The following is a 16,802-nucleotide window of genomic DNA, read 5'->3' on the forward strand; positions in this document are numbered from 1 at the left end:
CATTGTTGTGTTAAGGTCCAGGACTCCGGGGTTTCCCAGAGAACAAGACACACGGACACGGAGATGAAAATCCAAGCAACGTCTTTATTCAGCCAGCAAGCTGGGGTAGACAGCACCTCCCCTGACACACAGGCCGAGTCCGAGCTGCTGACCCCCAAGCAACTTTAGGTATGGTTTATATGGGATTTCTACAGTCATTGCACCAGAGCCTGCACATTACCCCAACCAATGAATTTGAAACACATTCTATACTTTGGCCAATAAAATTGGAACAGGGATACACCAGATGCCTGACCTTTGCACTAGCATTCCTATGTGACTTATCACGAGTTTTGACCCCAGGGGGGTCATTTACTTCTAGTTATCTAACTTAGGATAGGGTCCAGGAATGTTAGCCTCATGTAGTTTCTGGCTTCTAGTTATCTAACTTAGGGCAGGGTCCAGGAATGTTGGCCTCATGTAGTTTCTATGAAAACTGGGTGGCTCAGCCCTGTTCCCTGCATTCCTCTACATTCCCCCCTTTCCTTGATTAAACTGAGGAATCTTCCACAGCGGCATCCAGGGCCTGATATCTCTGTCGAAGGACCAGAAGTTGGACGGCGTTAACCCTTTCCCGCACAAACCTAAGCAGCCTATTTACTATGCACGGATCAATCATAAGCAATAACAGCAGGATGACCAGTGGCCCTGTAACAGCCAAGAGTAGGGTAGTGAACCAAGGTTTGTATTTGAACCAAGAGTCAAACCAGCTTTCGCTACTGTCATATTCTTTACGCCTCTTCTCTAGATCTTTCTTTAGTTTGGCCAGGGAATCTCTGACTGCACCTGTTTTGTCTACATAGAAGCAACACTCTTCCTTTAAGGCCACACACAGTCCACCTTCTCTTAAGAGCAGGAGGTCCAGGCCCCTTCTGTTTTGTAGGACCACCTCAGCTAAGGAGGTAAGAGATTGTTCCAAGTCTGATATTGTCTGTCGAAGTTGTTCTAGGTCCCTGTCGACAGCCCGCCTCAGAGCTGTGAGCCCCTGTTCTCGAGTTACAAGGGCTGTGACCCCTGTGCCAGCCCCTGCCAGCCCTAGGGCAAAAAGGGCCCCAATGGTCAAGGCGGTAATAACTTCCCTTTTTTCCCTGTGGGGGTTTGGCCATTCTTCCCAGTAAGAAAGGAGGGTCTCATGAGAACGATATAATAGGCTTGGTAGAATGGCCACAAGTACACAAAACTCACTGTTAGCATTAAACACAGAGGTGGATATGGCCGCAGTGAGGCCTGTCTTTAAACAGAGCCACCAACCCAAGGAGGGTATAATCCACTTGTCCTGTTTCCATGTATTGTACGTGTAAGACGAGCATAACTGGCTCCGGACTATCGGGACTGAGCTTACACACGTTCCCACGACTGAGACCTGAGCGATTGTAAGTCCCCTCAGCCCCCTGTCCCAATAAGTGGGATAGGAGTCATTAATGGTGTAGGAGCCATTTATCCCAATTGCCTCATAGAAGGGGGGTGAACCTGGATAGCATAACCAACAGGGATCGGTGAGGGAGGGAGTGGTGCGGTTCAGAGTCTCTGCGAATGCCTGCACCATTTCCCATAGGGGTTACCTAACCTGGAGAGACCCAAACCCGGTTTTCTTGCGGGCCCTGGAATCAGCTTCACCGATGTAGCTTCCTCGAGAGTCCATACAAAGGCACTTATCAGCAGGATGCCCTTTATCTTCTGCTTAGGTGTATTTTCAGGGGATTCGCAGGATGCTGCTGCACTTTCCACTCTTCCTCATGATCACCCGGGTTTTTGTGAGGCAGGATTTTCCAAACGTGAGTGTGATGCACCCAAGGAATGATACCGTCACCTTGAGAGCAGTGGGGGTGGTAAACAATACAACGTAAGGTCCCTTCCACCTGGGTTCAAGAGTCCTTACTTGGTGTCTTTTGACCCATACCATATCCCCTGGGACTATGCCATGTATGCTCTGATCAGGGGCCAGATTTCCTGCTGCACTTTGGCAAGAGCCTGCAACACATTCAGATAGTCAGGGGCCAGGTTCTCTGCACCGGGAAGCTGCACTTGCCGAATTATGGGTGGAGGAGCCCCATACATTATCTCAAATGGAGTTAAACCATGTACATAGGGGGAGTTCCGGGCGCAGAAGATGGCTAAGGGAAGGAGGGTCACCCAGTCCCTGCCAGTCTCCAATACCAATTTAGAAAGGGTCTCCTTTAGGGTCCGATTCATTCTTTCTACCTGCCCAGAGCTTTGTGGGTTATAAGCACAGTGTAACTTCCAATCTATTCCCAAAGCTCGGGCTAATCCTTGCAGGATTTTGCTTATGAAAGCTGGGCCATTATTGGAACCTATAGCTTCAGGGACCCCATACCTGGGGATGATTTCCTCAATTAATCTTTTTGCTACTACATGACTAGTCTCATGCTTGGTTGGAAAAGCCTCCATCCACCCAGAGAAGGTATCTACCATAACCAGCAAGTACTTATATCCATACTTTTCTGGTTTTACTTCAGTGAAGTCTATTTCCCAGTTCCTCCCTCCCCCTTTCCCGGGTACCTGCCGGGTGCAGCCCTCTTGGGGCTGGTCTTAGCATTGCACAGCTATCGCATTCTTTTGTGATCTGATGAGCTGCCTCATTTTGGTGAGGAAACACCAACTGCGCAGACTGAAAAAGGCTGAGCAGCTTTTTCCAGCCTAGATGGGTGGACTTATGCAGATTAGCAAGCATGTACTGTCCTAATGCTTCTGGCAGGATCAACCTACCTTCTTGGTCTCTACTCCAGTTTCCCTCCCCAGACACTTTTCCGAATACTTGTTTCCTAATCCACTCAAGATCCTGGGGAGAATACTCAGGTTTGGGTGGCAAGGCAGGCAGTTCAGGAATGGGTATTTCGAGGGCTGCAAGTACAAGGGAGTCTGAGAGGGCTGCCCTCTTAGCTTCCGCATCAGCATGTCTGTTACCGATGGCCTCAGGTGTCTTCCTTGATTGGTGGCCCGGTACATGTATAACTGCTACCGCTTTGGGTTTTTCGACAGCAGCTAGTAGTCTTTGGACTTCTTGCAGATTCCTCAGTCCCTTCCCTTCCGTGGAAATGAATCCTCTTTCTCAGTAGATGGCACCATGGACATGGACAGTGCCAAAGACATATCTGCTATCTGTGTAAATGTTGGCCCGCTTGCCTTCTGCTTTTTCCAGGGCCTCAGTGAGAGCAATAAGTTCTGCCTTCTGTGCTGAGGTGCCAGGGGGCACAGCTGCGCTCCAGACAACTTCCCCTTCGTGGGTTACTACTGCTGCCCCTGCTCTCCTGACCCCCTCCTGCACAAAGCTGCTCCCATCCATATACCAATTTAGCTCACAGTTTGGTAACGGTGTGTCTTTCAGGTCTGCTCGCACCTGGATAATTTCGGAAAGGATGTCTCTACAGTCGTGGGTGGGGGTCAACAGATCTGGGTCTGGCAAAAGGGTGGCAGGATTTAGGGTTACCGGGTCAGAGAAGGCGATTCGTGGAGAATCTAGTAGGAGCCCTTGGTAGTGGGTGAGTCTTGCGTTCGTCATCCATTTTTCTGGAGGATGCCTGAGGATCCCCTCTACAGTATGTGGGGCTGTTACTCTCAGGTTCTGGCCAAAAGTCAGCTTCTCTGCCTCCTTTACCAGTAGAGTGATAGCTGCTAGGATACGCAGACAAGGTGGCCACCCGGAGGCCACTGGGTCTAGCCGCTTGGACAAATAGGCCACAGGTCTTTTCCATGGGCCCAGCTGCTGAGCCAGGACTCCTTTAGCCACTCCCTTCTTTTCATCTATAAACAGGATAAAGGGTTTTTCTGGGTCTGGCAGAGATAAGGCAGGGGCCCGGAGGAGAGCTTCTTTTAGTCTGTCAAAAGCCTCTTGTTGTTCCTGAGTCCATTGCCAGCCCGGCCCTTCTTTGGTCGCTTCATATAGCAGTCAGGCTATTTCTGTGTACCCTGGAATCCAGAGCCTGCAAAACCTGGCTGAGCCAAGAAATTCCCTCACTCCCCGGGGTGAGGAAGGGATGGGGATAGTCAGGATAGTTTGTTTCATGGCCCCATTAGATATTTTGTACCCCAAGTAGACCACTGACCTCTGACAGATGTGGGCTTTCTTGGCGCTGGCTCGATATCCCAGTTCGCCCAGTTCAGCCAGCAAGTTCCCCGTGGCTTCTTCACACTCCTCACAGGTTTCCGTGGCCAGCAACAGGTCATCCACATACTGCAGCAGTGTCACACGGGAGTGGCTCCTGCGAAAGGGCTCCAGGTCCTGGCTTAGGGCTTCATTGAATAAGGTGGGAGAGTTCTTGAAGCCCTGTGGTAGTCTAGTCCAGGTAAGCTGCCCTTTTCTTCCCCCCCCCCCCACCGGCTCTTGCCACTCCAAGGCAAACAAAGGCTGACTAACTTCAGAGAGTGGGATACTAAAGAAGGCGTCTTTCAGGTCCAGAGTAGTATACCACACATGCGTAGGTGGCAGGTGGCTGAGTAGGGTGTAAGGGTTGGGCACTGTAGGATGGATGTCTTCTACCCTCTCATTGACCTTTCACAAGTCCTGCACCGGTCTGTAATCTCTACTGCCAGGCTTCCTCACTGGAAGCAGGGGCGTATTCCATGCAGATTGGCAGGTTTTAAGGATTCCTGTCTCCAACAGTCTATGGATATGGGGTGCTATCCCTTTCCTAGCCTCTTCCAGCATTGGATATTGCCGGACCTGGATGGGTAGAGCCGCGGCTTTGAGTTGAACAACGACCGGGGATAGATGTTTAGCGAGACCAATTCCTCCGGGCTTGGCCCATGCGGAAGGGAACCTCTGCAACCAAGAGTCCATTTCTCCCTGGCCCCCCTTTTCTTGATCCACCTGAAACAGACGATGTTTGTCGGCCAGGGACAGAGTTAACACATGCGCTGGTTGTAGGGGCTGCCCTTCTTTGTCCATGATTTTTATCCCTTCGGGTTCAAAATGAATGCGCGCCCCAACCTTGGTTAGTAAGTCTCTACCTAACAATGGTGCAGGGCTCTCAGGTACGACCAGAAATGAGTGAGAGACCTGGTGCCTTCCTAGGTCCACTTTTCTGCTAGTGGTCCAGGCACATTTCTTGGACCCTGTCACTCCCTGGACTATACTTGTGCGTCCTGGGTTCAGGGGACCGTGGGCCTTGTTGAGAACTGAATATTGTGCCCCAGTATCTACCATGAACCCAATGGGAGTCCCCTCCACGCACAGGGCTACCCAGGACTCGGAGAGGGGTGCTGAGCCCCGTCCCCGTCAATCCTCCTCTCCTAGATGCAGGGTTTTAACGGGGTTCCCTCCTCCTTGTTCCCCCCTTTGGGGGCACTCCCTCTTCCAATGTCCATATCTCTTACACAGGGCGCATTGATCTCATCCTAGTCGGGGTTAGCGGGGTCCTGTTCCACGAGGTGGCCTAGGGCCCTCCTTCACCCTGGCCAGGAATATCCTGGCCATCTCCTCCCTCTGCTTCTTGTTCTCCCTCTTCTGAAATTCTCTGTCTTCCTCCCTATTTTTCTCCTGCATTACCCATTTCTCTTTCCTCAGCCTTTCCTCTCTATCCTCTGGAGTTTCCCTGGCATTGAAGACCTTCTCTGCCTGCTGCAGCAGTTCCCTAATAGAGATCTCCCCCAGGTCCTCCCGCTTGTGGAGTTTTCTCCGGATATCAGGGGCTGCCTGGTTGATGAATGAGAGGACTACAGCTGCTCTATGTTCCTCTGCTTCCGGGTTTATGGGGGTATACTGCCTGTAAGCGTCAAACAGCCTTTCCAGATACGCGGCTGGGCTTTCCATTTCCCCCTGAACAGTAGTTTTTACCTTAGCCAGGTTAGTGGGCCATCTGGCAGCTGCCCGGAGACTGGTCATCAGAGTCTGGCGGTAGACCCGGAGACACTCCCTACCTTCTGCAGTCCTGAAGTCCCAATCCGGGCATGTAAGTGGGAACGCCTCATCGATGATGGGCTGGAGGGTAGCGGGTCTTCCATTCTCTCCGAGGACATTTCTCCTGGCCTCATTGAGGATATGCTCTCGCTCTTCCGTTGTGAAGAGAGTGTGGAGCAATTGCTGGCAGTCGTCCCATGTGCGACGATGGGTAAACATAATGGACTCCACCAGACCTATAAGACACTTGGGGTCCTCTGAGAAGGGAAGGTTCTGAGTCCTCCAATTATAGAGGTCATTAGATGAAAAGGACCAGTATTGATATTGTTGAGCGATGCCTGTACCGATGGCATGCACAGGCAGAACCGGCACTGCTCCTTCTGAGGTGGAGGAGGGAGCCTCCCCTTCTTGTTCCCTGGCCCCCCAAGGCCTTAACTGCATTCTTCCTGCTCTACCTGGCACCCAGCGTGGGGCCAGGGCAGGGGAGTGTGAGGAAGCTCTTTCCGGCCTCCTGCCTTCCTCTGCTGAAGAGTCTGGGGAAGCTGCGGTCGCCTGGTTCCCGCTGGGTTCCCCAGCCTCGTTTTCTATCCTCCCGGCAGCTTCACCCCTCTCCTCCGCATACAGGGGTGGCTGCTCAATCGGCAGAAGGGGGTAAAGAGGAGAACTGTCAGGGAGGACAGGCGGCGCACTCGGGTTTTTGGCCCTGTGATTAGGAGACTTTAAATCTTTCTGGGTAACTAGGATGGAGGCTCTTGGTGGGTCGGTGTGAGGTTTCTCCACCAAAAAGGGCCTCAGCCAGGAAGGGGGATTCTTAGCCAAATGTTCCCAAACAAGGATATAGGGAAGTTGGTCAGCGTGGCCCTCAGGGTTTGGCTGGGAGATAACGGCTTTGACCTTGTCAATAAGGTCCATGGAAAGAGACCCCTGGGTCGGCCAGCCTACTCCAAAGGAAGGCCACTCGGCAGAGCAAAAAGCATCGAGCCTACCTTTCTCGATGTTAAAACCCATATTCAGGGCCTTTTTCCTAACCTTTGGAAAGTGGGAAAGGATCAGACCTTTAGGAGTAGTCTGAGTCTGGCCCATAGTGAAAAATACGAGGAAGACAAGGGTAAAAGGTAGAGACACCACTCAAACAAGATGACTGGTGTATATGCTTGTGAACGGGTGCCTGTTGTTGCACAGTTTTTCTTCTGCGGGGGATGCGAATTTATCTGGGATTTGCGGCTGTGACCCCCTTATCCTGTCACAGGAGTCTTCTAGCGGCGGGCGCCCTAATGGCTCTTAATTGCCTGACCCGTGCCCGCGGGGAATGATTTAGTGGCAGAGAGGAGGAACAGAAAGAACAGGGAACCTTAGGACAGGGAGACTTAAAATAAAAAGCGCAGAAATATAAACCGAAACCAAAACACAATAAACAATCAATGATAACACTAAGCACACACACCACATCTGATCGCACTCGTTCGGACCGGTCCTTCTTTCACTCTGGTGCGCACCACACTCACCACTTTCAGGATCCTCAAAAACTCTCATGATTCTCCCGAAAGGCATCCACTCGGACTGCCGCAGGGTGACGAGTTCGATCCCTTCCTCCTCGGGTGCCAGGTTCCTGCCGATTGGACTTGCTTTCCTAAGGCCGAGTCACTTGGACCCTAGGGCCAGGATTAGTCACCTGAACTTCACCCAGGGTCACTAATTCGGGGGCTGGGACTACCAACCCGGACTTTCTCACTCAGGGTCACTAACCCGAGACCATACCCGGGATGGCGACTCCCACTTTATAATGGATTTATGCAGACACGAGGGGGCAACCCTCGAATTACACCGCCCCATCCAGACAATTAGACCTTGCCTCCAGCCGTCCTTTGTTCTCAGGGAAGCCGCACGGATCCCGGACGAGCCCCCAAATGTTAGGGTCCAGGACTCCGGGGTTTCCCAGAGAACAAGACACACGGACACAGAGATGAAAATTCAAGCAACGTCTTTATTCAGCCAGAAAGCTGGGGTCGACAGCACCTCCCCTGACACACAGGCCGAGTCCGAGCTGCCGACCCCCAAGCAACTTTGGGTATGGTTTATATGGGATTTCTACAGTCATTGCACCAGAGCCTGCACATTACCCCAACCAATGAATTTGAAACACATTCTATACTTTGGCCAATAAAATTGGAACAGGGATACACCAGGAACAGGACCTTTGCACAAGCATTCCTATGTGACTTATCACGAGTTTTGACCCCAGGGGGGTCATTTACTTCTAGTTATCTAACTTAGGGTAGGGTCCAGGAATGTTAGCCTCATGTTTCTGGCTTCTAGTTATCTAACTTAGGTCAGGGTCCAAGAATGTTAGCCTCACATAGTTTCTATGAAAACTGGTTGGCTCACCCTGTTCCCTGCATTCCTCTACAGCTGGGGGAGGATTGTATATTTTCCTCAGTCCTTGTCCCCACTGGAACAAAGAATTGAAGGGCAGACACAGTAGTGAAGCAGAGTAAAAGTTTTATTTAAGGTTACTTAGAGAGAGAAGTGCAGCAGGCAACCTCAACAAGGAGAGGTGCCCCGAAAGCTTGTAGAGAGATTAAGTTTAAAATTAAAAGGTTAAATACTTAGAAAGTGTGGGCCACTGCAGAGAGAGAAGCGCCCCCTGAAAGGTTGAAAAGAGAGTTTAAAGTTAAAAGGTTATGTACTTGGAAAGTGTGGGTGACCTCAGAGAGAGGAACACCCCGAAAGGTTGGGGGTTCCCACTTTTAAGGATCTTTAGGAATGTGACTAAGGGCTGGGGGTGCACACTTGTTAAGTGGTCTTTGAATACTTAGAATTAACTTAACACAAGTAAGTTCCTGCTCTGGTTTCTCTCTGGGTACTGGTGTCTTAGTCTAGGAGCAGGCCAAACAGGCTGCCTGCCCAGCCCCCAAGGTGGGCTGAGCTATTGTCTGTTTGCTAAAAAGTAAGTTAAGAATCATACATTTTTAACTTCTTGGGTATTAAAATATAATCTTTAAGATGGAATCTTTCCTGCATTTTACTATGCTGTATACGGCTGGGCTTGCATGCTAAATTAGTTGCCTAGGTTACAAACTACTTGATTAGGGCAGGAAGGAGAAAAAAACAGCATATAAGTAAAGGCAAAGAAATAAGCTGGGCCTGCACGGTTAACACAATCAAGACGGGCTATGCTGAGGCTATGCTGAGATACCTTCCTTTATTTGGAAAATATTAAAATATTCCAGACCAAGTTGCTCTTCGCTTATTGAGCTTTAATCAATTAATTTTGGGTCTTTTTTAGTGAACTTTCTGGCCTTTTTCTCTTTCCACCCTGCTCATATCTATTTTCCTGCCAAACAACATGATAGAAGGTAGATGCCTGTGCCACACCACTAGTGGCCTTTGGGTCTAGTCTCACACCCATCCTGCAATTGGATAGGAGGTTATTACCTTGGTCGGAGTTGCCTTGGTCGGAGTTGTTCCGGCAATGGGCTCTGTAGCCAGCAAGGCCTGGTACACAGCAACCAGTTGCTTCAAGGTGACCTGGACCTCTGCTCCTTTCCATGGTTGTGGCCAGGCTCCCGCTGGCAGCAGGAGCAGCAGCAGTGGCAGAAGCAGTAGCCTTAGGCTCGGGTCAGGGGCCAGGGTTGGCGTGGCCAGCAGTGGTGGTGGTGCCTCCACGACCACACGAGTGTAGGCACATGTCCCTCAGCACAAGTGCCACTTCTCCCCATCATTTCTTGGGGCGGCCCTCCCAAAGATCGTACCTATTATAGCAGATTTGGGGTTCAGAGGAATCCTACTGACTGCACTAGGTGTAAGTCCGGGGAGAGGAAATCCTGGGAAAAAATACCTCTAAAAACCAAAATCAGTCAAAGGGAGAGATAAAGTTTAAAACCCGTTTATTGCTTACAAACTGCAGTTTGAGCCCTTCTCTCTTTCCTGCTCTAGCAGAAACAAAACTGGTCCTCCCCGTCACCTCTCAGGTACAGATAAGCCCTCCTTGCCCAGGTAATTATCCATTGATATGGAGATGAACTTCTCTCCACCCCTGATGAATGATGCAAATGCACTAAAACCATACTTCTTTCCACCACTGAACACCTATTGATATGCAGATGTTCTAAAGCCAGGCAAGATATTCTGGAAATGTTAAAATTTTACCCACAAGTGCCCTGTTGAAAAAAACTGCTGGTTTTATTACACTAACTAGGCATATCATTAGTAATTTTGTGGACTATATTAATTATATCTTTCTTAAATTATGTCCTATTTACCCAGAAGTAAAGAGTGTGAATAATGTAATTATTGTTTGCCTTTTGATTTCCATAATTTGGAAAACTTGAGGGCTTCCATGCCATTCTCTGCCCAGCCCGAAGTCAACTACCCAACACCTTAGTGATTGAGAACTTGTAATAATTTGCAGAATTTGTAGAAAAGTGGCAGTATAAATATACTTTAATTGTATGGATTTTAAGGCATTTCTAACCAGAATTTGCTGGAAACATGTTTTTTATATCTGCAAAAATTTCTGCATGAAACATGTTTTTAAAAGCTCGCTAAAAATCTTACATTCTATGAGAAGGAAACTCTTTAATGCATATTCTGGGAAGAATTTTCACTAATAGTGTTCATACAATTATTAAATTCTGTCACTTAAGTTTTAAAAGTTTTCCATTTCAAATTGTTTTTGATTATACCAGTTGCAAAGAAGCATTCTCTAATGTGATTTTGTATTTATAAACTAGCTGAATTACTTAGAAGCAAGAAGGAAATGGAATCAACTATACTTTTGGTAGTGAAACAGATCACTGAATCATCCCTTGAAGTTGTTTTGTCACCTTAACTTTGGTTCTCTCACTTTTAAACTTTTTCTTTGCAAAGTGGAGTCATTCAATTTTAGCAGCATTCTGGGATTCAGTGAGGAGCTCAGCTATGAGGAGAGGAGACAAAACATAACAAAGACACCTGTAGGGCGCTGCAGGGACCTGACACCACTGTGTGGACAGAAGACTCAACAAATGGTTGGTGAATGAATAAATGAATAAAACAATTTTTAAACAACTTTCAAAAACTGAAAGCCCAAAAATATAAAAGAGATGTCAGTGTACCCAGAACGAACCCCACAGGTTTGAGCGCTCATTCTGTGCTGGACATTATGCTAAGTGTTTTAAATGCACACACAAACAACTTTAAAAGCATTTAGTATAGTAGCGAGTGTAAATATGTGTGTGTGTGTTTATTCATGATGAGCCTATGAGGTCATTATTATACAAATAAGGAATTTAAAAGTTAAAGATTCTGAGGATAATCCTGATGAAGCAGCTATGACATGGGAGTTGTATGAATGGCCACAAAACAAACCAGTAGTTGAGTGTGGAGTCCTCTGGTGCATACCAAGGCTTCTCTGAAGTTTTCTTGCCTCCTAAATATTCCCATAGTATTCTGCACGTATGTCTACTATAGCCTTCAGCACTTTCCATATAATTACTTGTGTCCGTGTCTCCCACTAGAACAAGATCTTAGGAGAGGTTGCCCTTCCATGTAAGTTCCCTGGATATCTAACATACTGTCTGGTACATGACAGACAACACTGTTGGATGGATGCCACCACCCCTTGCCATGGCAGTTTCTAATCTAAGTTCTTGTGGATAAATAAGTATTCTTTCTTCAATTCATTGCAGTTGTTTATTTCAGAGAAGGTACTTACTGTTTATAAATAGCAATGTCTACAAGATGTTTTCACAACAAACTGAACCACTTTTATGTTAATTTCAGTGCATTTTTATGCCCCATAATGCCTAAGTACAATGTGGAGCTGGAAGCAGGGCACCTAGGCAGGTTATCAGACTCTATTAGGTCATCTGAGAGCAAATATTCCTACAGTCTTGGTAGCAGCAGGAAATGAGTGAAGAAATCTCAGGGTGCCACCTCCTGAGTCTGCAGTGCCTCACTGCTACTGGTTCCTAGCAGGGAAGAAGGAAGGCAGGTGTAGATATCAGATCATGTGGACAGGCTTTTTGAATTAGCGTCCTCTGAGGATCCCATCTGGTGGATCCCAGCCCAGTCAGAGTGGGTTGTTGTTGTGTATTACAGTCTAGGGGTAGGGTAGAAAATACATAGTTGGGTAAAGTTTAGAGGTGACTCTGTGAGGACTGTACCCCCACAGCCTTAGTTGATAAACACCAGAGGAGACCTTACCAAAAAATGATAAATGTAGTACTTGGGAGTCTAAGACTATTCCCAAACTATAATACAAAGTTTCTATGTTCTCAAGAGAGAATCTCTAGCTTTCTTCAACTTCAGTCAATAACCATTGCTTTAGTCCAAACATTAGATTCCTCTAATCCTGGACATCCAAATTCTGCCCCATCTCTATGTGGAGGGATATTAAAAATTACAGCTCTAGAGGGAAAAATGGATGCATGTCTTAATTCTCATTTGCATTTGAGATGATGATGACCAGCTATGGAAACATTTGCAAAGGCTCTTTTTAAAAAAATAAATGAATAAATACCTTCTTGAAAACTTTACTTTATTAGAGAATTTAGCCCAAGTGTGGAAAATTTTAAATCATTCTATTTACCAAAACTAGCTAAAAATCAGCTTACTAGGAAAAAAACAACAATGATCAGTAAATACCTACACTCAACATTCTTAATTATGGGACAATTTTAAGATCCATGTTGATGTAAATCCCTCTGTTTAATAATAATAAAAAAAACCACTCTCACATATAACACACTGTTTTCATACTCATATACACATATAAAAGTTGGGAGACTTATCTTAGAAACATGTTTATATTGGACATACATAATAGCTTGAAATAAAATCTGAATAAAAATTTTATTCCAACATTTCTCTATTTTTAAATGATGTTTATTAAGTTTTTATCACAGTGGAGATTAATTTACGCTTAATCATCCAGTGAGTGCTTACTGTCAACTTCATCCAATTCCAAAAAAGTAAAATCAACTCATTCATACACTCTAAGTCCTGTTACCATCCCACCATTCATTGCCTGCATCTTTTTTTCCCTTTTATCAGCAACACTAAAAGATTGTGAAAATGTATAATAGTCTTATATGTATAACACCATTTCTTCAAGTATTCAGAGAGCAGTACATTTGTCTGAGTTGTACATTAGAAACTTACTTGTGACATTATTTCTAAGTCTAGGAGAGTGGCTCCTGGTGGGAGTGTAATGAAGTTGTATGTCATGGTGTATGACAAGGATTTACAGCATTCTAGAATTTTCACAACTCTTCCCATGTTAGTGAATGTCATTAGGTAAATGTTGCATTTTCCTACTCTCAGCTGTCAGACACGGGATTTCAAACTACGAATAAATAAAGCATACACTCAATATGTGTAGTGCAAATGCCAAGTAAACAGAATGACATGGAATAAACTCATAGTTTCCAACTAGTGAATGGTTCAGCTGGGAGGTCCTGATTTTATGATGTCTGTGACTTGCATCCCTAGTCTCAGATGAATACTGTCATTGCTCCATGTCAGCCACAATAACTGGAAAAGGCTGCTGAGGTGTAGTCCGAGTGAGGAGGGAAGTAGGAACTCATTTTCACAAACAAGTGGTGTAATTTCTCTGTCCCTTCTGACGTATCACGTAAAGTTTGATTTGTTATATCTCAAACCTCTCAGACAAATCAAGTACCATGTGAAGAAATGCAAATGTTCCCTTTAAAAGAATTAAATGTTGGCACCTATGTAATAAAGATTGTGTGCCCCAGACAACCAAAAGGATGAAGAAGTTGGTTTTTAAAGTTAAAACTTTGGAAAGAGAACACCTAATGTTCAAAATTACACTATAGAAAAGCCATCAAACAATTACAAAAACATTCAAATAATGGCCCTCTTTAACGATGCCCTATAAGCGATCATCTCCAGTACTCTGAATAAAAGTCAGCTTTGTTGCTTTGTCTTAAATATGCATTTAACATAATGTGACACATTAAAATGAAATAGAAAAAAAAGCGAAAATTTTTGCCCAGGGTCAAATTATTATTAGGGAGAAAATAAAAGTAAAATATGACAGCCAATTTACACATTTACTTATGCCTACATTTTTCCCCCTAGAAGTGTCCAGAATCTGTAAGAAAAGAAAAACAAACAAAACAAGACAAAAAATTAAAACAAAGCCAAAAAAATTACAAAAAATGGTGCCATTTATCTTTTCATTTTCTTCCTCTGCATTCAGTTTTGAGGGGAAAGTGTTGGTGGTGTTCTGAGTTCACATACATTACATTCTAGAAGAGAAACATTTGAATCCCGTCTTTGTACTTCCTTCCTGAATATGTTGTTGTACCTTCAGCAAATGTAACAAGCAGCCAGCTAAAAATTCTCTTAGGGAATACACGCACATACACACACAAACATAAGCAAACCTTTTAAAGAGGAAAGAAACTATTACTTATCTGGGACACACACATATCAAGATTTAAAACTAAGGTCTGACATGGTCACTTAATTGATTTAAATAATTAAGGCTTCTAAAAGGTTCAGTGCGAAAACTCTCTGTATCAGTATTTGAATAAAATACATTTTTGCATTTTAGGTTTGTGCTTTTTACAGCCATCTTAATTCCACAGAATTTTGTTAGTAAGATCAGATAAGGAAGTATTAGAATTGTTTACTGATGTTTTACCTTGGTGGTTGTTAGACTAAATTATACCAATATCAATTCAATGACTGAACAGATTTGTTCCTATCACATGGGCTGTTGGCTCATTTTACCTTCTTTTCATGTTTAATATGACCATTTCTTTTGTACTTGCCATTGAGAATTCCGTTATGGTAATGTCCATTAACTGTGCTGTGCTTATTTTTAGACCACAAACTTTTGATTTTTCTGTAGATAAATTTTGTCACCCAGGACAAGAAGACGTAAAACAAGGCAGCACCAAGCAAAAGCACAAAGGCAATATCCAGTAAAAAGTACTGGCAGAAGGAGATGTGATAGACAGTGGCACGTAGGTGATGGGCTCCATCGTGACGAAGAATGTAATCTATCCAGTAGACAGTCCGATTGACAGGGTGGCCAGGCTGATCCCTGTGGATTTCTGAAAGCTTCTGGGCCCTCTGTCGGTAGCTATGGAGGAGAGGCAAAACACAGAATGGTGATGTAGATACAAGGTTCAAGATCAGGACTCTCTCAATCTAAAAATGAGGAAAATAAATTGAAAAAGCTATCCTTTATTAAGTACCTAGTGTGTGCCAGGCATTGTGTTAACTGCATTAAGTACATTTTCTTATATTAACACAATAAAATAAATTTTAAACAGGTTAGGGAAATAAAAACCAGAGAGACTAAGTAACCTGATTATGGTTACAAGGTTGAGATTCAGATTCAACTTTTTCCGACTCCAAACCCCATGCTCTTTCTGTACTATATCATCTCTCTTACACACATGTGATTCTTCTCTCCACATGCTTATAAATGCTATTTATCAATGACTCTCAACAAGGAAGAGGAGTGAATTTATTAGATTCTAAAAGAGAGAGATGGAGAAATCGCTGGACTTTTTCCCAATATCCTTTCTTAGCAATGAAATTAAATTTTGCTCTGATTCAAAATAACATTAGGTGGTGGTGTAAGGTTATTACATTAATTAAAAAGATGACAAGGAAATGAAGAACGCCACTATGAAGTTATATGTAGTGTGTGTCATGTTTATGCATATGTATGCATGTATATAAGTATGTATAAAGAAAACACTTTTAAATGGCTAATCAGCTAAAGAAGATAATCAAAAAAAGTTATAAAATATCATGTAGAAATTTTTACTGTAAACATGTAATTGTACATTTGTGTGCCAATCTTTGACACATGGCCAAACACTTCTTGAGCATGGATTGCTGATTAGAGTTTGCATTGTTCAGATACAAGTAACAATTTCTAGTTGGAGGGATTGCAAACACATCATGGAGGGTATGGCCCTTGAGCTGTGCCTTAACACCCCTTGAGCATGGATTGGTAATTAGAGTTTGAGTTGTTCAGATATAAGAAACAATTTCTACTTGGAGGGACTGCAAACACACCACGGAGGGTGTGGCCCTTGAGCTGTGCCTTATAGAGGAACAAAAGTTCGGATGCAAAAACATGATAGGCCAAGAGAAGAGTGTGAACTATATAATGAAGGTGGGAGAACAAGAGTGTGCCCAGACCAAAGTCGTTTGCAGAGAGCGTATAGCACGGGAGCTGTTTGGTTGGAAGTTAGATTGGAAGAAGGTGAGTCCTGCCTGTGGGTGTACAGAATGACAAAATATGTAGATTCTTAGAACCAAGGAACCATTAGATCAGGGATACAGGCTGTTAAACTAGGAAAGCTTTGGGTAGAGGATTAAAGGAGGGAAGAAACTGATGATGGGAAGACCATTCAAAAGACCACATTAATGACCAAGAGAATCTGTCCTCCAACATGGTGGTGGGATCAGACAGATAGGGGAAATGGTGTGGCAGAGGAGCTGGCAAGGAGTTGGTAACAGCCTTTATTAAATGCCAAGGAAAGAGAGAGGTCAGATGTACTGCAGGGTTTCCGACCTTGGCGACTTCACATAGTAGGCATTAACAGGACACGGAAACGCAGAACACTGAATGGCTGAGAGAAACGATTACAATTTGGGTCATAATGAAAAGGTACGGACCAGAAGGCAGCTGGAAATGTGAGGCTGGAGCTGTTGGATCATCAGTGCCTAACAAAAAGTCTACTCTGATATATAAGTGTTGATTTGATGACCTTTTTGCCGGGAGGGGTATGACTTAGTTCTAGCCCTAACCATTAAACTTTAACAAATATGAGAACAAAATTGAGAGCAGTGAACAGCAGGGTGTTAGGACTGAGAGAAAATGCAAGTCAAGGCAGTTGCTTGAAGGTTTCTTTCTACAGAATCACATAGG

General features: G+C 44.9%; 1 protein-coding gene across 3 annotated transcripts in view; it reads right to left on the bottom strand.

Moving 5' to 3' along the window:
• Positions 1 to 12,399: 12,399 nt before the first annotated feature.
• Positions 12,400 to 16,802, bottom strand: part of UGT8 (UDP glycosyltransferase 8) — a 90,987-nt gene continuing 86,584 nt past the window's right edge. For all 3 annotated transcript variants that reach the window (XM_037001194.2, XM_017680643.3, XM_017680642.3), the window contains one exon: positions 12,400 to 14,993. In XM_037001194.2, the coding sequence (XP_036857089.2) occupies positions 14,630 to 14,993 (364 nt within the window). In that variant the 3' untranslated portion in view covers positions 12,400 to 14,629. The remainder of the gene's footprint in view (positions 14,994 to 16,802) is intronic.

Source organism: Manis javanica, chromosome 5 (genome assembly GCF_040802235.1).
Source record: "Manis javanica isolate MJ-LG chromosome 5, MJ_LKY, whole genome shotgun sequence".
NCBI lineage: Eukaryota > Metazoa > Chordata > Mammalia > Pholidota > Manidae > Manis > Manis javanica.